This window comes from Symsagittifera roscoffensis, chromosome 4 (assembly GCF_963678635.1).
Source record: "Symsagittifera roscoffensis chromosome 4, txSymRosc1.1, whole genome shotgun sequence".
NCBI classification, from domain to species: domain Eukaryota; kingdom Metazoa; phylum Xenacoelomorpha; order Acoela; family Convolutidae; genus Symsagittifera; species Symsagittifera roscoffensis.
Genome location: NC_087065.1, coordinates 58,679,013 through 58,699,801, shown reverse-complemented (window position 1 = coordinate 58,699,801; position 20,789 = coordinate 58,679,013). Strand labels below are relative to the sequence as shown.

Here is a 20,789-nt window from a genome sequence, read left to right as displayed (position 1 = left end):
TTTAGGCCTTTGGCGTAGGTTAAACCATTGAATTTTTAGGCTTTTGGCGTTGGTTAAACCTTTTTTTAAAAATTTCTACACCGGCTGCAAATTTTTTGGAAAATAAGGCTATTTTAGTCATATACCGTCTAATTATTTGCGCAACTTTGAAGTTCATTGAACTTTGCTTGTTTTTGGTTCGTTTTGGAACGATTCATTGAAATCATTGGCAAAGCCATTTCATTTCGCTTTCGAACGATTCATTGAAATTGTTGGCAAGGCCATTTCATTTCATTTTGGAACGATTCCTTAAAACTATTGGCAAGGTAATTTCTGTTCAAAACTTAAGCGATTTAAGTAACGCGAAATTGTTTAACTTTAAATAGCAAAAATTCCGCTCGCTTAATTCTTTGATGTTTACAGAAGTCTCCTTTGAAGATAAAAACGGAGTTAAATAATAGAAATGGCTTTAAAATGTAGTAGCGTTGTTAAAATGCCATTGCAACAAAAAGTAGGGAGTGAAATTGTATGGTGTTAAGTTGCTTAGAGTTAAGAAGAGGGTAACCTATTTTCTATACCTAGAAACAGTGACCTTCTCCTAATTGAAACAGTGATTCTTTGTGTTGAACGAACAGCTTTTTATGTCATTTACCTTCTGGATAAATAGATTCAAAAAGTTCCGTGTTTAAACTCACTAACCAGATCCGATTTCGTCACTGAGGTCTCTGAAACAGTCCACGATTGAATTGCACACGTCCTCCACATCTACCAGTTCATTGTATGTCGCACACACAAACTTGTCCGCAGCTGGTTCTACACACATTAGACATGATGACTCGAGAGTCAAAACAGTTTCGGCAATCATATATCTTTAAAGGCTGAGTGATGTTTTAAACAAATAGCCAAGGGGATCTTTTGATAGCCTTGAAAAGTAATCGGACATGCGCTAAGTCCGTACGTAGCCAATAAACTCTGACGAAGATTCTGATCTTAGTTAGATTATAAAAAAAAGATGCAAATCAACGTTAAGGGATTTAACGACATGCACTGCACTGCTATCGTCAAAATTATGGTCAAACTTGGACCTCACAGGTTTCAAAAACAAGTTCAAACGATGAAAACCTTACTCCAAATTGGATTCACATTTGCAGAAGCGGATTTAGGGGGTGGGGCGGGGGACGGACGCCTCTTCCCTCAGGGATTCGACCCACTTCCGACTCAAAGGGTCCACCCTTTGTACTATTTTGAGATATAAATCATTTTTTGGCTGACCGTCCCGAAATTTTTCTAAAAGCCCGGGTTGACCGCCATACAGTAAGAATGCTAGTCATACAGTTCCATACAATTTGTCTATGAAAAGATGGCCAAAACAGGGTCTTTTTCGTGCTTTGGGAGAGCTCGGAAAATAATACCCCCCCCCCCCCCCCCCCCCCACACCTCCCTCGAGAAAATCCTAGATCCGCCACTCTGCATGTTTGGAATAAATTAGAACTCAAACAATGGTGTTACTCACTGCAGTATTTGGCCAGTTCGTCAGACCCGTCGTTGCAGTGCATGATACTGTCACAACGAAGATCGATGGGAAGACACTCGCCAGTGTTGCACTCGAACTCATTCTTGGAACAGTTGCCTGCAAAATTTTTATGAGAAAAAATTAAATAGACAGTTGCTGTGCACATAGTTCAGAATTTCCCAGCCACAGTTAGATAAGCCAAAAACGAAAAAAAACCATTAAAAAAACTATTTTAGTCCAGTAAAAATCTACACGCGCATACTGATAACTTAAAATATTCTAAAAGGGACTTTTTATTGCTTAAACTGTCGGAGAAACCGATTTCCAACTTTTATTTTTTCACATTGGACTTTTCAAACCAACCGCAAATCACGACTAAAACAGGTTGGCTACTATACTGAAAAGGCTACAACATTTCGTAGTGGCATCTGAGTTGGCGCAAAAAAAAACTTTTCTGAACGCAAGAATTTATCCGTGATAAAATGTTTCTTTGTTACGGATAATTCTACTTAGTTACAAATAAGATATGTTTAAAAAGTGAATTAATCTCTAAATTAAAACATTAAAAAGTGAGCGGTCATTCTCTCCGTCGGAGAGAATGAAGATAACAAGGTCATATCTAAATTAACCAGTTAAGAAACTTTAAAACTAATTAAATGAAATAAGACGAATAGTAAGATTCGCAACATTCCCCTTAGTGGGAAAAAAAATTAAAGTATTAAGCACCATGATACATAACATGTTATCTAACCCTTTTTCTCCCTCTCGAGAAGTCAAACAAGGATTGAAAATTAAATACTGTGCAATATCACAAATGAAATTTTAGTGCTCCGAAGGAATGACTGAATTAGAAAGAATGATATAATTTCTAATTCCGGCGGATTATAATCCCTAGTTATAAGAAGGTAAACTCTAACTGCGCTGAAACGAAACACTAGTACGATATAATGACTAAATGTGAGTTTTCAAATTTTTGATTTAGTTTAGCTGTCCCCTTCCATGAATTTTTCTAGCTCAGCGTTAAAAATTTCACTGTCTAAGTCGATGTAGTTGTCGAAGGTGTTCACCGCATCTCTCAGGGATTCGTCAGTAGAGGCGATGGAGAATTGATCAGGAGATGAAGGGTACGCTGGGCCCGGTGCACGGTCCTCCGGTAGAGTGTCGCAAATGTGAGTCTGGTTCTCCGAGGGATTCTCTCTGAAGGTTAGAGTGGGGAATCCCGAGCTGTCGCCTTCGTCCAGAGATATAGGGTTATTCGCGGAGCCTGGTTGGTTTTCGCACTCGTCTATAATATCTACGTAATATCGCTTACCATAGAATTGTGGGGGACCAACATTTCGACTTGAACGTCTTAATTTAAATTCGTTGCCGGTGGTAGTGATTTCCTTAGGATGTCTTTCCTCACTATTTGCACTTTCGTTAGAGGAGTCCTCTATCTCAAAGACTGGGAATTCCACCGGATTTTCTCCTTCAAATGCTTTTGTTGAATCCGAAGGAATTTTTGGGCCCTCTGTTGTCGTAGCGGTAGAAGATTCGCCAGGTGTGTGTGAGGTAGATTGAGGTGCTGGCTTTATACTAATTGGGCATTCCGCTGTATCTGTAGATTGAAGTTGTTCGTCTAAAATCTCAGATTTTATATTAGTTTGATATGTTTGAGGAGCTAATGGTGGGGAAGGGTTTTCGTTAAAATTGAGGTTATCTGAAATGAAGCGTTTTCGTATCATTTCTCTGCATGGAAAACCTCCCGTAATCCATTCCCAATCACTAATGTCCGACGTATCCGACGGAATGAACATGGATTCGTCACCTGCTAAGTATCCTGTGTTCGAAGTCGAGGCTTTATTTCGGTTTCGCTTCGGTTTGTTGAATTTAGTAGGCTGTCTCGTTCCTCTAGATCTGGTGGTGACCGGGGTGAAAGACTCTGTGTGTCGTCCTGTCATAGTGTCTGGTTTCCGCGTCTGTTGTGTCTTCGCTTTGTTTGTCTTTCTTGGACCTACTTGTAAATCACTGTTAGAAAAAGAGGGAAATGAGATATTTCCTTTGAATGAACGAATTGTAGAGGATTTAGACTTTGGGATGGCGATGTCCGATTTTCTAATGATTTTTCCGTCGGATAGTTCAACCGTGGATTTTGTTGAGTTTATTATTTTCTGACCTAGTTGTTTATAAAAGGGATTTCCGTTTATACTTCCGTTGGTTTTTCGTAGTAAATTACCTTTAAACGGACTGTTTAAGGCCACTCGAGAAGATGAAGGTTTTGAGGTTGTTGGAAGGTCTGAGTCGTAGTCTGAGTCACCATTTCTCCAATGGTGACTGGTTCTTTTTCGGTACTAGAAGGTTTTTGTATCCGTCCTCTATCCGATCGTCAGCATTCCAGTCAAGGGCCCTTTCTCTGCTTAAGATCGACTTCCCTTTGTCTAAAAATCCACCGGATAATTTATTAGATGCCAATTGCTTCCAGATCGTGTTCGGTTTTCTATTAAAGTGTATTTCGAACGGTGAGCATTTTATTTTTGATTGGAAGGAAGATCGTAAATTCCAAATGATTTTCGAAATGGCAATTTGTAATATAGGTTTTTGTTGTTCCAAAGACATTGCTAATAATTTGATTTTTACAATATGAACAAGTTTTTCTACAAGACCGTTAGAACGATGATCCCCAACTGTACAAAATATTAATTTGATATTAAGAGAATTGCAAAATAATTTAAAATCTTGACTAGTAAAACAGGATGCGTGGTCAACACGAATGGAGTTAGGAATCCCATGGAGATAGAAATAATCTTGAAGGAATTCGATTACCGTGTTTGATGACGTTGAAGAAGTAATTTTTGCTGATGGGAATTTTGAAAAACGATCTATACATAATAAGATGTATTTATTGTTTCCCCAGTTGTTATCTAATGGACCGGCAAAATCAAGGTTTAATTCCTCATTTGGTTCAAATAAAGTGGGGAGTTCGCTAATTTGTGTAGTTGGTATGATGCTTTTTATATTCTTACCAGTTTGAGTGCATTGTGTGCAATTAATCCCGCGGAAATAAATTTGTCGGTTTATATGTGGCCACCAAATATATTGTGCCAGGTATTTCATACCGAATTGGCCAGGGTGTGATTCGTGTAAAGTTTTTAAAACGGCGTTTCTAAGTGTAAACGGAATAACCAATTTTCCATCCATATATAATAGTCCGTCGGATTCATGGAGGTCTTTCGAAAATTGGTGTAAGTAACGGGAGTTTGCCTTGATGTTTTCTACTTTTTTTCTGTAAAGCTTTCACAATTGGGTTTAACATCTCATCATCTTCCGTTAATAAAGCAACCAACTTTGCATTGAATAAAGTATTTAAATCCAAAGGTCTTCCAGGTAACTTGAGGTTTTCTCGAAATTTAGTTACTAACTTTTTGTGCTCTGAGGAAATTTGGAAATCAATAGAGACCTGTATCCCGGAAAATGAAGGATTTACTACAATTTGGTTATTTGACATATTTACACTATTTATAAGTTTGAAATCCGAAGGATTACTAATTAAGCTACTGTTAATAATTAAAAAATAAATAAAGGCTGAATTTGATAGAAGGATTTTAGTAGAATCTGTGCTTGAGAAATCCGAGGGAATACATTTAGAGTTACAAAATTCTGTTCTATAGTGTTTTTGATTGCAGATTGAGATGGAAGAATTGACAAAATTCAATGCTGTAATTATTACGTGATTTCGTAATTTCGTGTACTGGGAATTTTCCGAAATTGAATTAATTGAATTACGTAATGGATTTTCATTATCCAAAGGATTGAGTGCATTATATATTTTTTTCGGTAGTTGCAACTACGAATTCTTCGTCGTAATGGGATGGGGGAATTGCTTTACCCGAAGGAGTTCTTGAAATTAGATCGGTAAAACCCATATCTTTTCCCGCTAAATGCTTGATAGTAAAATTGAATGGTAGAAGACGATCTACCCATCTTGTCAATCGGCTATGGTACGTTTTGTTTCCGTGATTAGGTGACAAAGCGGAAAGGAGAGCTTTGTGGTAATAATTTCGAATTCGGAACCGTAGAGATAATTTTTGTTATGTTCCACCGCCCATACAACTCCTAATAACTCTAATTCGTTTGTTGAATATTTGGATTCATGAGGATTTAAAAATCTTGAAGCAAATGACATTGTTTTCCAAACGTTTTCATGGAGTTGTTCGAGGGATGCACCTAACCCATTGTGTGAAGCATCGGTTTTTACTCTCGTGGACTTTTTTACGTCGAAGTGTGTGTTTTCAGTAAGATTTACTATTTCTGATTTAATCTTATCGAATGCTTTTGAGTGATCTTCATTCCAAAGAAAAATTGAATTCTTGTTTAGAAGAGGTCTAAGCGGGCTTCCGAGGGATGCTAAATTTGGTACAAATTTAATGTACTGATTAGTTGACCCGAAGAATGATCTTAATTCTTTTAGATTCTTTGGAATTGGAATATCTTTGATTGCCTTGGTTTTATCGAATAGTGGGGCGATTCCGGTTTTCGATATTTTAAAGCCGAGCCATTCGATTTCTTTTTGGAAGAATTTGCATTTCGACCATTTAACTGCGAAATTGTAACTATCTAGCGTTGATAAAATCTTATAAACAATTTTCTTGTGATCGTTAAAACTTCCTTTGGAAGCGACTAATATGTCGTCAAGGTAACAATTAGTGAAAGGAATATTTCCCAGAGTTGAGTCCATGACTCTTTGAAACTCGTTTGGCATATCGCCGAGTCCGTAAAAACCGGTTAAAAATTGATAAGTGCCTGTTATATCTCCGCCAACTAGGCTAAAATTGCATTGGCTGCTAGTAAAGTTGTCTAGCGAGAGTTGACTATATGCGTTCTTTAAGTCTAGATTTGTAAACCATACTTCTCCGGCGGAGTTGTTTGAAATTTGAGCCGCTACGTTATCCACTAACTCGTGTATATTGGGCATCTGATATTTGTTCTTGTAAATTTGTTTGTTGATAAATTTTGAATCTAGAGCTAGCTTTATCGATTTGTCTTTTTTACAAGTGATAACTATCGGACTAATAAATCTGTCCTTGTCACAGTTTTCTAATTTTTTGATGTGTCCTTCGGATTTAAGTCTGTATAATTCTGATTTTACTGAATCCAGTAAGTGTAAAGGGACCCTCCTGCCTTTTAGTTGAATTGGCTTTAGAGGTTCGTGAAAGTGTGTTATTTTTTTTTGATTTTTTATCTTTCCAATCCGAAGGAATAATTGTTTGAAGGTTTTGGAAATCATTTCTATTTCATTATCTCTGTCAAGTGAGGTAACTGAATTGATAGACTTACAAGTTCTCTTGTTGGTGAGTGTTGTGAATTGTTTTTGTGAAACTTCAATTCCGACTTTTGGTAAATTGTTGTTTCCCAAGATGTTTCTTTCATGACCTTGAGTTAAGAAGAAGTGGCATTCCTTGTGAGACCATCCATTTGAGAAAATTGGGACGAATACCTCTCCAGTGATATTTATTGCGTTGTTCGTAAATCCGCAATAGAGTTCTTTAGTCGCTTTATCCACTGGATAAATTTTCACATAAGGGTCTCGTAACTTCAACTCGTGTAACACGTTCTGCTTAAGGAAGCTTACAGGGCTTGCTGAGTCCACCTGTATATTGAGAATTACTTGGTTTTCATTTCCTAAGCCGATGTTCAGTAATTTCTTCAGTTCCTTTCCTTGATCGTCGTAGATAGTTGTTACGTTTAATACAGAGTAATCATCGTTATCGCTCTGTCCGGACTCCGACCATGCGTTGATTACTCCACAGCATTCTCTATTGGCGTGGTCGATATGTACATCCGGTTGTTCCGAAGGATAAATATGGTCTGTATTATTTACAATTTGACTATCCACAATATTTACATTTTTACGGCGTGATTTACAGAGTCTAGTAAAATGTCCTCGATATTTACAAGTCGTACAAGTCGTATCTTTAGCGGGGCAAACCGCTAGATGTCCTTTTGTAAAATTTCCGCCGCATTTCATACATGTGTTGGTTCTTTCGATGTTTAGGGTGGGTTCTCTTTTTACATTAAAATGATTCAAAGATTTGTTGGAGGAATATCCGTTGGATTTAAAAGTACTCGTCATTTTGATGTGGTTTGTTATTCCTTTTTCGTCAATCAGGGCTACATTTAAGGCTTCTAGTGGAGGTAAGGTTTCCGTGAGAAGTTTCCGTTGGATGTCCGAGTTCTTCATGTTATTGATAAAAATATCTCGAATCCATTCGTCTTCTCCTGTAGGAATGTTACATCTTTTCGCCATTTCTGCAAGTGCCCCCAGAAAGTGCCCCCTCTGTTTAATAGCTTGTGTCTTTCGAAGGTTATGTTTGTCTTTCTCGTAAACTTTTGGCCGAATATTTTCTTTCCTTCGTTTCCTTCGTTTCCGAGGGCTAGATAGAGTATGGATCTGAGTTTTTTGTCCGCCTCTTCAAGTCTCATGCCGTTGAATTTCTTGGTTTCTGACTTTATTGAGGCCATTTCTTCATCATCGAATCTCTTTTGTTCTCGAATATTCCTCTCGATGCGAGATGTTTTTTGAGCGTCGGATTCATTTTCCGGCGGATTTTCCAATGTTGGGGGAAGTGGATGATATCGTTCCGATGGATTCAAGAGATTTTCGATATCGATATTCTCCTTTGCGATTATTGCTAGCTGGAATAGATCGCTCCACTCTTCCCAAGGGATTGGTGGGTCCACTGTGTGGTTTTGCCAAAATGAAGGTATACCTCTCACGGTTGATTCGTTGCTGTTTGACTGCGCCATGATAAAATGTTTCTTTGTTACGGATAATTCTACTTAGTTACAAATAAGATATGTTTAAAAAGTGAATTAATCTCTAAATTAAAACATTAAAAAGTGAGCGGTCATTCTCTCCGTCGGAAAGAATGAAGATAACAAGGTCATATCTAAATTAACCAGTTAAGAAACTTTAAAACTAATTAAATGAAATAAGACGAATAGTAGGATTCGCAACAATCCGTAGTGTATTGTAGGAGCAAACAAAGAAACTGAAAGAAAACGCAGCCATCTTCACAGCTCTATGTACCTATCTGCTTCAATATTTTAAAATTTCTACTCAGAATAGCAAGTATAAAGTTCGGTGATGCGAAGTGAAATTTCATATTTCTGATCAAAATTTAAAATTTACCGCAAAGTTCAATCGCCTCATCATCTCTCTCGTAACAATCATTGTTGCCATCGCAAATAAAGTAGTTCTTATAGGTGGCAATGATGTTTAAATTATTCACAGACGCCGTCAGCTTCTCCGGTCTCACGCAAGTATTTGCTCCAGTCGCGACATACTCCCCTTTCCATAGATCATATTCGTACGCGGCGCATTCTAACCCTACGTAAGGATTCAAAGGTGAAGCTATATGACTCCCATTGCCGACTGGCGACCGCTTCTGGCGACGTTTACTCTCGCCCGAAAAGTGTCCAGGTATTCCTCCAATGCCTGGATAATCGTAGCTCGCAGCTTCAAACACGTTTCTCGGGCAAAATACTTCTACAAAACAAGAATTTGATTTCTTATTAAATTAAAATTTAACATTTCACACAGAGTAAACTTGTCTTATGAGCGCGAAACAAGAGCAGACATTATTAATGAGTTGTAAAAACAAACACCGAGGTCAACAACAAGCTTTCGAACAACAAGTATCGAACAACAAGCTTTCAGTACTTACCGAGCGGCACTTGAGCCGGCAAAAAATAGGTACACGCCCATTGAGCCAAAAACAATAAAGAAAACAGAAAATCTTCAAAAATTGCCGTCATAGAAATTTCGAGAAATTAATTTTTTTAACTTTGAAAGCTTGCAACGGCGTCCTATAATTTAATAACTACCAATTTAACTTTAAAAAATTACGTTTTATAACCAGGTCAACTTACTTACCAACAAATTTAAACCTCCAACACTTTAACACCATTTAAAACTTAACCCCTGAACTTGTGATAGTTGAACTCCTTATCTTAACTCCTATCATACCAATTAACGCACTCATCAGTTTGAAAATTTTGGTTTATCTCAATTTTACTTGCTAAAATGAGGCTAACTAAATGACTTATGACTCTTATCGACAACAACCTAAACACTAAAACTCGCTTTTGCTATTTTATACAATACACTATATATATAAAAAAACTGTGAGTCTTTCTAAGATGTACTCAAGTCGTAAACAAACGAAACACCATACTAAAACTATGATTGAGTCTCCGGCTCTTTTTCCTTTTTCCCCCCACCTGCAATTTTTTATATTTGAAGTTAGCGTCCACTTTGTCCGATTGTCATGAAAATTGACATGCAGACTAATTAGGCCATGAAAAACATATTTGATCTTCATAATTAACCTTGTAAAACCACTCGTTAGACCATAAAATTCATGTTTGAGTGAGGTGGGGGGAAAAGGAAAAAGAGCCGAGTCTCCTTTCGAGTTCACAGTTTCATCTAAAAACTAACCAATTCTTTAAGAGTCGGGCCACAAACATTATTTCAAGCGACAAGAGTAGCTCATAACACCAAACACATAAATGTCAAGCATCCGCTTTTACAGAAATAGAAAAAAAGATTGAAACGCGACTGATTGAAAAAAAATTGATAGAACTCAATCACGGCATTTCAGTGGGAATATCAGATGCTCGAAAATTTATCAAGCATGTTTTGTAGTTGCCAGTGCGGTTTTGACTGTAAAAAAGATATGACAACTCAGATTGCCCTTCCAAAGGAAGACAACCTGATTCGAACGGCTGCAACCAGTCAGATGAAAAAATGGCACCCATCCTCGCTGTGCGAAATTTCGAGATTCCTAAAAATTAAGAAGATTTTAACCAGAAGGTCAGTGGATCAAATGGTTACACGAGGATAATTTTGTTAGGCAATCCCGAAGAACTGATGTGTTTTTAGAAAATCACCTTTCTGGTTAGCCGATGGTTAGCTTGAAAATTACTCGTTAAATACTTCATCAGCTGTATTCAATTCAAGTTAGTGTATCTGGGAACGCATAGTTTGCATATGCGCCTTCCTTCTCAAAAAACAGAAAAAAAACCTACGATCAGTTTTTCCAGGCCTAAACTGAATCAGCACTTAACTGCCGGCCTAGAAACTTTTGTCAGATTTCGAGCAAAAACATTTTGCAGTCACTGCTAAAAATCCCGGAGCGCAATTATCGGTTTGCGCAATTATAGGGTTTTTTTCCATTCCTCGCAGAATTAAATGAAAAAAATTATTGAGCTGGATCTCAAAATGACCTACAGAACAAATCACGAGCTAGCATTGGCCTCAAGAATGCTGCCTTTTTGCATTAAAAAAAAGAAAAAATCGACAAATCCTATGATATGATCGCCCAGGAAACTCACAGTAATTGCGACAGAACCTGTTTACAACCCGAAAAACGATGTGTTTCTCAAACTTAGCTCCATCTCGATAAAAAGCATGGTACCACGCTGTGAAACTTTATTCACAACCTCCATTTGGAAGCAGCGAGATGCAGACATCAGTTGGATAGCTGGGACAACAAATGCTACCTAATTTCAGAGGAGCCCACTCTAAAATTTGCAAGGCAAGGGGCGTTTAGCGAAACGATGCCTCCGCATAAAAACCAAAAAAAATTGACAAATCCAATGGCCATAAAATCAAAAAGAACAAAAAGTACCTCGTTTTAAATGAAAGAGTTCAAAACATTATATCTGTCAACGAAGACAAAACTGAACTATACTTTTCAAAGATTTAACTAGTTTGCGTTAAGTCAGTAAAAATTTTGTCTTATCTTTGCTTAATTCAATTGCATTAATTTAAAATTCAAAATTTTATCCTGATAAACTAAACTTTCAGTCAGTTTTGCAGACTCCAGGAAAATGTACTACACACAAGAACTTGACTAGTGCACTAGCAGTTAAAGACCAAGACAAACTCCCCATTTTTTGAGATGCTAGCTTGAGACTAGGGGCTGACAATTTTATGCGCGAACAATTCAAAAAAAGCTGAACAAAGCGACCGATTTATAAGTTTGAGCTCGATAATGATTTTGAAATTGAATGATTTAAACTTGATTGAACTTTGTTTGATATTAGAATATCCTTTTCGAAATATCTGTACCGGCTGAAGATGACTGAAAACTCAGTCAAAGAACGGTCAGTTAATTGAAAGCATTTAAAATTCCTTGAAATTTTGCTTGTTTTCTGTTTGCATCATTTCAACAACCCAAAAAATTGGCAATGTCGCTTCTGTTCAAAACTTACGCGAATTAAGTAGGCAAATTTGTGTTGTTTTAAAAGGCGAAAATATTCTCGCTTTATTCTTTGATGTTTTCCGAATGTCGCTTCTGCGCAAAACTTACGCGAAATAAGTAGGCAAATTTGTTTTGTGTTGCTTTAAAGGGCGAAAATTTTCAGTAAATATTTGAAGTAACTTTTCTTTTCTTTTTGTTGTAAAAACGGAGTTATGTTATAGAGAAACGGCTTCAAAATGTGATTTTAGTTGCTAAAGTAACAAAAAGTAGGCAGTGAAACCTCTTGCAACACAAACTATCTGAAATGTTTAAACAAAAATGGATAGTTTTTTGCTTTTGAAGCGACCCAAATTAAAATTACTAAGCGGACAAAACCTAAACCGAATCCATTTAGGCAGAAAAAAGCTTTTAGGCAAAAAAGAAGAAAACCAACGATAATATAATAATATACAACGTTTTTGCTATTAGATTTACAAGTTACACTAAAACAAAAACACATTTACAAATTACAGTAGATGTTGCAACATAGCTAATAAAAACATAAGCAGACGAATAAAATTCCGTAAGCTCAATTTTTCCCGGCAAAAATTCCTGTTTCACTTTAACAGAAAAAACAAAGTCCGTCCGGGACTCGAACCCAAGGGTACAAAGGCAACCACGATGCCTTAAGGCCAAGTTGGAAAGTTGTTACCGTTCAAAAATGAAGCAAGTAAGAAAACCAGTTAAATTTTGCAATAAAAGTTGTTTATGGAAAAAAGGCTAGTTTCCGGTAACAATTTTAATAAGTATTCTTAATATCCTTTTTTCTTTCGAAAGCCTTTGAGATGCTTCTGAACCTTTTTTGATCTGTAAACTAAAAGTCAAGAACGCAGGCTGAGTTTTATTTCATGACCATGTAGTAAGCAGTGTAAATAATGAAAGCAATGTAATTGGTGTATTCTGACCTGCGACGCATATTTCGAGGTTACACTCTGCCACCTTATCAGCCTTGCCATCAGTCACCTCTGTGGGACAGAAGGGAGTCTGCTCGTCGGGGTCGAACTCTTGGGAACAGCCGATGTGTTTCACACGCCTATCGTTGTAGGCAGGAAACACACACGCGTCACCCTTTTGTGTAAAGCAATCCAAATCTAAAAAAAATAGCGATTGTATCTTACCCACATCCAAGTATAGGCGTAGGGAACCGATTGTAACGGATTATTATGTTGTTTAATTTTTTGTTGCAAAAAGAAATAAAATTTTGCAAAGCGTTTCAAAAAATTAAACACAGAAGCGAAACTGAGCTTCGCACCAATTGCGATGCAATACTCGGAACAAAAGGTCGAAAAACTTCAACAAAAGTCGAAAAATAGAAAAACGTAATCGGAAAAACTAAGAAATGTAAAGAAAAACAAGATCTACTCTAGAAACCAAAAATAAAACAATAATAATACATTAGAAAGTAAAAAAATTACCATTGGAAAACTTAACAAGCGTTAAAAAAAAACAAAAAATGTCTGAGCAGAGCCCCGTAAAGCCGAAAAAAATTGAAAAAAAAAACTTTTAAAGCTCATCTCCCTCAAAACTCAGAACGCACACACAAAAAAATTTTCGCCGATCAAACGATGCAATATGGGGCCACTAAGCCGATATAAAATATGCCAAAACCTATTAAACCGAGAAAAAAAAAGGAAAAAAAAAACAAAAATGAAGTTTTAACAAAGCGGATTGGTAAATTACAAAAAAAATCGTTTAGGGAAAAGTTCGAATAGGCCGTATATTTACATGCTCCAAATACCTCTGTTGCAACAAAAAGGCCAAGTGGATAAATGAGTCCGGGAGATGAGTCCAGTGCTTAAATTTAATTGGGGTAAGAAAAGTCTCTTACCCGATTGCAAGACACTTGCTCATCGCAAGGGTAAAAAAGTACCTATCTTTATCAAATAAAAATTTTAGGCAAACATACCAAACAAAATATTATAAAATTCAAATAAGCAACTGAACAAAAGTTATGAAACGGAATCAAGGCCGACAATCTTCGAGCAGACATTAGTTAAGGCCCCCTGAAAAAACCCTGTAGTAACTAGTACACACCCAGTAGTTAAAACTGAATTTTCAAGAAATTGAGCACGTCAGCTACATAGCAGCATCAAAAAAGATTCAACTGATTTTGTTAAACTAGTTGTTAACCCGACAAAAAGTCTACATTCCGATTTGATAACACTTGCTAATCGCAAACGTAGCAATTATTTCGAAGGGCTGAAGAATGTTATTTAGACTAACAAAGACTTCTCGTTAGAGTTCAAAAATGTCATGTTACAGTTCTATCGATATAATACAAACAACAATTAGTAGAAAGAAAACATTTCAAAAATAAGCCGACAGAATTAAAGCCTACCAATATTTTTGCAAGTCTTATCGTAACACAACTACATGCCGCGCGGTAACTGCATGCAGCTAATACAAGTAACACGTTATTAAGCAATTATGCATTTTTTACCATTCGACCATTCTGTTTACGTGAAAAAGAGCCTAGTACCCGATTGCAAAAACCCTTGCTTATCGCAAAAGTAATAAAAAATAAAGGTTCTGCAGGAAAAAGTTTCGCCATTTTTTTCTTTGATTTAATCCTTTATCTCAGATATGGCCGGTTGGTTTTTGAGGAAAGTCAAGAATTTTCCTAAAACTGTCACAAACAGCGAAAAAAGCTTCTGCGCGATACTTCACTTCAACCATTAGTTTCAGAATTGGCGAGGTTCTAAAGTCAAAAGTTTCTGAAAACGGTCAAAATGTCAAAAATTTGACTCTTTCCAAGGTCAGAACTTTTTTTCTACAAAAGTAAGAGCTTAGTCGCTCAGGCCAGGAAGATTCCACAACCTATCCTTCCAATTGGATCTTTAATCTCAAATTTGGGAGGGAAATTATGAGGAATTGAAAAAAAACAATCAAAATGTCAAAAAAATGCTTTTTGTGGCACATGCTAACAATTTTATGACGAAACTTTAATTTCAGATGTGGCCGGTTAGTTTCTGAGAAAACAGAAAAATGGATCACTTATTCCACCCAATGAAAATTTCGAAGGTCACAGAACGTGGAGTAAGTAAGACGAGACCATGGGAATATGCAGACATACATGGAAGTAGCCGTTATTTCCATTGATACCTTTTTAAAGAACATTGGTAACGTAGTTTGGCCAAAGTGAAAAAGTTTACCAAAACCTCCCAAAATAAAGATTAAAACAAATAAATGAAAAACCAAATCCCATGCGTTTTATAAAACCTGTTTTTATCACGCAGGAAATAAAGGGTTTTAAGCAATAAACGGCCCAAAATCAGCATTTCTTCATCTTTCTTGAATTCAAATTAATAAGGTTGAATCTGATACGCAATTTATACACTCAAATTCAAATAATAAGGTCCTGCTCCTGCCTCTCAATTGAAACTCCAAGCTGATAAATTTGTTGGCCGACATGACCAAAACAAAAAAAAATTTAATCTGCTGAAGCCATTTCTTGATTTTTCCTCGGCTGAGAAAACTTACTGTGACTTGAAAAATTTTTGATTATTAGGCAAAGTTTAACATTTTGGTATTTTCGGCTGAAAATTTTATCTGCTGGAAGTTTTGATTGGTTTGCCTAACCATGTTGGTTGGCTAATATTGGCCAATCAGATTCGACTGTATAAATTTTGGCTCAAGAAATAAAAATATTGATTTTGGGCCTTTTGTGCATAAGAACCGAAATAAACGAGATAAAAATTTTTTCAAATAGTCACGTGTAACTTGGTGAACTAAAGTGGGCGTGAAGAACTGGAGTGGGTCATTGAAGTCCTGTGGTTGGAGCAGTACCGCACTACCAGCCTCGTTAGTGTCATTCACCTTAATGTGAACATAAATAAACATGATATGCACTACACTTAAACGGAACAACTACCCGGGTTGACCAAAAATGCTTATCCTACTATGTTCGGATCAAGTTAAGATCTTCTATCCCAGCATTAAATTTGCTAAGTGCTGCTTGTAAAATGCTCGACTCGATTCTGATTGGCTGAAAATTTCTAACTTAGAACCAAGTTCCAAGTTAACATACAACCATCCCCCCCCCCAACGGCTTTGAGGGGGAGGATCTTATTTTGGACCCAATTTTCATATATGAAAAAAGGCTTTTCAGACAATTTCGTACAATTCCTTAGATACAGAAAATGTTAAGAAAACTCTAAGTCAAGCATTTTTTTATATAGAAAATGTAGGATACGCATTTTTCATAAACCAAAAAGATATTTTTAAAAATTTCTGAAAATTTTGGCAAATTTTTTCAAAGATGATTATTTTTAAAATTAGAATTTTCAAATTATCAAACATTGATCAAGGCATATATAAACATTGATCAAGGCATCAGTCATCAAAGAATTGTTAGTCATACAACTTTCAAATATGGAAATTGGGTGGCGTTCAACGGTGCCGAAGGGTGGCGTCCCTCATGCTTGAGGGACCAAATGCTTGACATTAATTTTAGTTTAATTTCAGCCAATCAGAATTGAGTATTCAAAATCTAAAAGTAAATCGCGAAAATCTCGAAATAAGAAAAGTGTTAATATTGACCGATTAGATAATAAGCAGATAAGTTTTCTAGACTGCAAAATACTTCTGATTTTGAACTCATAAATCTTGATGTTTATCTGAGAAATTTTGCGGTTGTAACCCGCAACTTGTAATATTTTTGATTATTTTCCACTGATTTAATACATTTTCTGTTAATATTGACTTCGATGTTGCGAGAAAGGCATTTAGCCAATAGGAACGCTTAGCGATTTTGATTGGTTGAAATTTTTCAAGCATTTACTTCCTCAAGCATGAGAACCCTCCCTGTGCCGAAACACAACAAGGCTGAAAAAGGCGGGAAAATTTCAGAATAATTTATACGCATTTTTCTAAAGAGCGGGAAATTATAGACGCTAATTAACAAAGAAAATCACAGTGGAATCCCTCATGCGCGAAAGTCCGAATGCACGAAAATACAAATCAGCCAATCAGATTTCAGTAATCTAAAATTTGAAAAGAAAGTAAGCATTTCCAGGGACTGAATATTGGTATTGACCGAATAAAAAAACGGCAGACACATGCAAAATTTCACAAATTGTCACTGACCGCCGTCGAATTGGAACAAATTTTATATTTCAAGGGTTTCGTTACGAAGAAGGAAAACCTTGCTTCATTTAATTCATTCTAATTGAATGGCAATTGCTTCTTTTCAAAAAATGACTTTCGACTAATTTTGTTTTGGTCCTTCGCTCACGAGTTTTTTCGCCCATTCGGTCCTTCGCGCATGAGAATAGCCCCAAAAATCACTCCAATTTCGGCGCCAAAATGTCTGCAACTGCAAATGGGGCAGTACAACAGTGCCGAAGTACAACAGGGCCGAAAAAAAAATTTAATTCAACAGTGCCGAAAATGAAAACTTTGTTCAACAGTGCCGAAAATTCGAACGTATTTCAACATATTAAGTGCGACAATCAAAAATTAAACAGCGATCGTTTACAATCTTAAGGGACACTTTAAAATTTTGAGCGAGAAAACTTGCAACTTAGACGTTCTCGCGCCAAAATAATTGTTTAATTTGCAGTTGCTGACATTTTGACGCCAAAATTGGAGTGATTTTCTTTGTTAATTAGCGTAAGTAATTTCCCGCTCATTAGAATACGCACTTAAATTAATCTGAAATTTTCCCGCCTTTTTCGGCACTGTTGTACTTCGGCACTGTTGAACGCACCCCTGAAAATTAAACAATGATTCCAGGTTGCAATTATTCCAGGCCATAACGTCTAGGTTGCAAGCTTTCTCGCTCTAAATCTTAAAGTTTTACTTAAGATTGTAAACGATCGCCGCTTAATTGTTGATTGCCGCACTTAATATGTTGAAATTCATTCGAATTTTCTGTAATGTTGAACAAAGTTTTCATTTTCGGCACTGTTGTACTGCCCCATGGAGGTCAACCCGGGTAACTAGTTAACTAGGTGTAATGGATATTTGCTAAGTGGCTGTGCTAACGGTTAACCCAAAACCACCCAATCGGGTCTTCAGGTAAAAAAGAAAAGCAGTTACTCACAAATATTTTATAATAATCAGGTAACAGAACTTAAAAACGGCAAACACCGCTGCAAAAAGATAACGATATTTAAATTTCTTGAAAGCGTGAACTTTCAGCTTCAAAAAATGGCGGAGAGCTCGGAAATTGTAAATCAATGATCAACAATTTTTTATTCGTTCAAAATGACATCGCAAATTATAATAGCATAAGAAGAGCATCTTCGAGTTTCTTACGGACCGACACTATTAAAGCTTAATTTGTACCGCGAAAGCCATCCCCGCTGAGTTGTAGATGGCGGTGCTCTCTGTGTCTCGAATCACCCACGTCTTGAACCTGTCACTACAGCTCTCCTCGGGTGCCTAAAAGAAGAAGCAAAACAAGATCATTTCAGCTCATTGCAAAATACTTTCGATCATTGAAAAAAAATTATTACATTGAAACATTTGATTTTGTTCAATTTTTCCAGCAGGCATAAAAAGAATTTCAAAAATTCAATAAAACTGCAATAATTGATATAACTGCATTCAATAAAACTTCAATAATCCAGTTTTTTTCCTCCTTCCAGCATAAAGGTATATTTTGCAAAAAAAGGTGAAATGGTAGCAAAATAAAAAAAAAGGATCACTCGTTGACTGTACAAGAAGCACAGCACGTTCCGACCACAGTATCTTTTAGGATTAAAAACTTTAATGAAGGCTTTTGGCAGTAGGTGGCTCTGGTGCTAACTTGGCTTCACGAGCTATATTGACACAAGCCGCAGCTGCATTTTGCAAACACAAGCAACGAAAAGGAGCACTAAAAAGGCTCACAAGAAAAACCTCGGAAGCAAAAAAGTCGCCACGCATAGAGGAACCTAACGAGTACATACCAAAAAAACCAAATTCTCACCCAGGCGCGGATCTAGAGATTTCTCGATGGGGGTCGGGAAATTCCTAGATCTTTTGAAAATGGGGTTTTTGAGCCTTTTTTGGAAAGTTTGAACCAACAATCGCGTTTTTTCGGCGCGCGCTCCCCCTCAAAATTGGTATAGATTGGCGCCTAAGGCGCCTTTAGAAAAAAATTTAAGGTCAGTCAGCCAAAAACGGATATCTCAAAATAGTACAAACGGGGACCTAAATTTGCTCCTGTTCTCACCATGAGAAGCTTGAAACACTCACTCACGAGTTCCGAATATGTCTGAAATACAAGAAGCATTGAAAGCGCATTAATTGACCTGATATAGTTCATGCTATATAAATAGTGTAATAAAAATGAAAATTGCACAGAAGCGAAGCTGCACTACGAAAACAATCCGGATCGAGGTCGGCGACTAATTTTTCGACTTTGTCGGTCGCGGAAATGTTAATTACGCGAATGAAAATCTATTGTCTGGACAGGCTTTTAAGTCGCGGACCAACTCTGGAAACACCGTATCTCGGCCGCGATAGTCGAAAAATTAGTCCCGTAGCTCTTTGAAATGGTAAAAAAGAAGAAAGATCCCATCGGACCAAAAATCACGTGCTTTAGCCACTAGAGGACGTGCCTCTTGCCTTTAGATTACTTTCAAGCATATCTTCATCTTAGATTTATAGTCGCCGAATTGTTGGCAACATCGGGGACCTTGAGCAAATTAATCGGTCAAAAACTGCTGATAGGCCACCAAGCTGAAAGGCCAACAAACCGAAAATAGGATTACCAGTCAAACAAGCCAAAAATTAAAATTGTTCTTCAACATAACAACAGAATGTCAGTGTTGTTATGCAATTGTTACGTAAATCTGATGTAATTTACGTTAATCTGGGTGATATCCCCTAGATCTTATATATAACTTGATTAAAATAATGTTGTATTATAATAGTAAGTAAATAAAATAAAAATAAGAGAATCAATTGAATATGTATGAGCAACTATATCTTTCACTAGCTGTCGAGAGAGTGTTGGTTTTAGCATCATAGAGTTAACCGTGTCTCTAGACTTAATTGACAGGTCTCTGTTTTCACATAGCAGAATAGTTAAAAGCGTTCATGTTATCACAGTACGTAACACTTGGTGGACACTTGACCTCCACCACATTTCCCCCTCTCGAAAAAACTTCATACATGCGTATGTAATTTCAATAACAATTAACAAGTACGTTTTGAAAAATTTTAGTTCCAGTTCTTTTCTTTCCCGGCACTTGATCTGGTTTGTATGCTCTGAACTTTGATTTCTGTAGCTTCCTGTGTGGAATTGGCCTCGACACTGAATCAGTAGGAAGTAGGTAGGTCTTCCGGCTAAACTGGTATCGTTGATAGCTGCGACTTCTCTTCTACTGTCTTCACCAAGTGCTTAAAAGTACTACCAAAAAAGTGAGTCTATCTTTTGTTTTTTCCAGATGACTTTTTTCAGGATTTTGAAACTTGCAAGTTTTTGTCACCGTCTTTGCTGGAACCCTGTTGTTCTCTTCCCGCCTGTTTTGTGGGCGCTGAATCTTCTGCTTTATCCGATGTCTTCTTTGTCGCGGCCGTTGAATCCGTTACTTGACTCGTCACCGTGTCCTTTTAAGTGTCTTCTGACATGCCTGGTTAGGTCGTCGTCTTCTCTACTGCTGTTGCCGTCGTTATTGTTGAACTATTCAGTGTCGCCGGGACTGCTGGGATTATTGTAATCGGGCATTTTTCTGCCTCCACATTTTACCCTGCCACTTGACTTTGGCTCGCCACCTTCTGGTATCCCACTGGGTACTACTTGAACCTCATGCTCTGGTGAACAACTGGATGATAGTTTCTTGGATGACCCAGTTTCTTGAAGGGCCCATTTTAATCTCAGTTTCTGATCCCCCTGATGGTAATTTTACCGGATATACATCTGGTCTCGGTAGTTTTGCTATTGGCCTGCTCGGGTTACCGGAACTACATTGATGCAGAGGTTTCCTCGGAGTGCTCGCTGATGATCGCTTTATACCTAAATCTGAATATTTTGATGGAGTGAACTAAGGCTTAAGTGATTAAATCAAGATGTGACTTTTCTT

The 20,789-nt window shown here is 37.0% G+C and overlaps 2 protein-coding genes across 2 annotated transcripts in view; one reads left to right on the top strand and one right to left on the bottom strand.

Moving 5' to 3' along the window:
• The window catches only part of LOC134843863 (diphosphoinositol polyphosphate phosphohydrolase 1-like), a 296,926-nt gene that overhangs the window by 115,465 nt on the left and 160,672 nt on the right, over positions 1-20,789 (top strand). The gene's annotated exons all lie outside the window — the stretch shown is intronic.
• LOC134843861 (uncharacterized) overlaps positions 1-20,789 on the bottom strand; it is a 57,330-nt gene that overhangs the window by 24,771 nt on the left and 11,770 nt on the right. Inside the window, exons 6-11 of the mRNA XM_063860171.1 lie at positions 18,064-18,159; positions 15,489-15,591; positions 12,681-12,866; positions 8,661-9,017; positions 1,493-1,609; positions 679-792 (exon numbers count right to left, since the gene is read on the bottom strand). Coding sequence (XP_063716241.1) covers positions 679-792; positions 1,493-1,609; positions 8,661-9,017; positions 12,681-12,866; positions 15,489-15,591; positions 18,064-18,159 — 973 coding nt within the window. The remainder of the gene's footprint in view (positions 1-678; positions 793-1,492; positions 1,610-8,660; positions 9,018-12,680; positions 12,867-15,488; positions 15,592-18,063; positions 18,160-20,789) is intronic.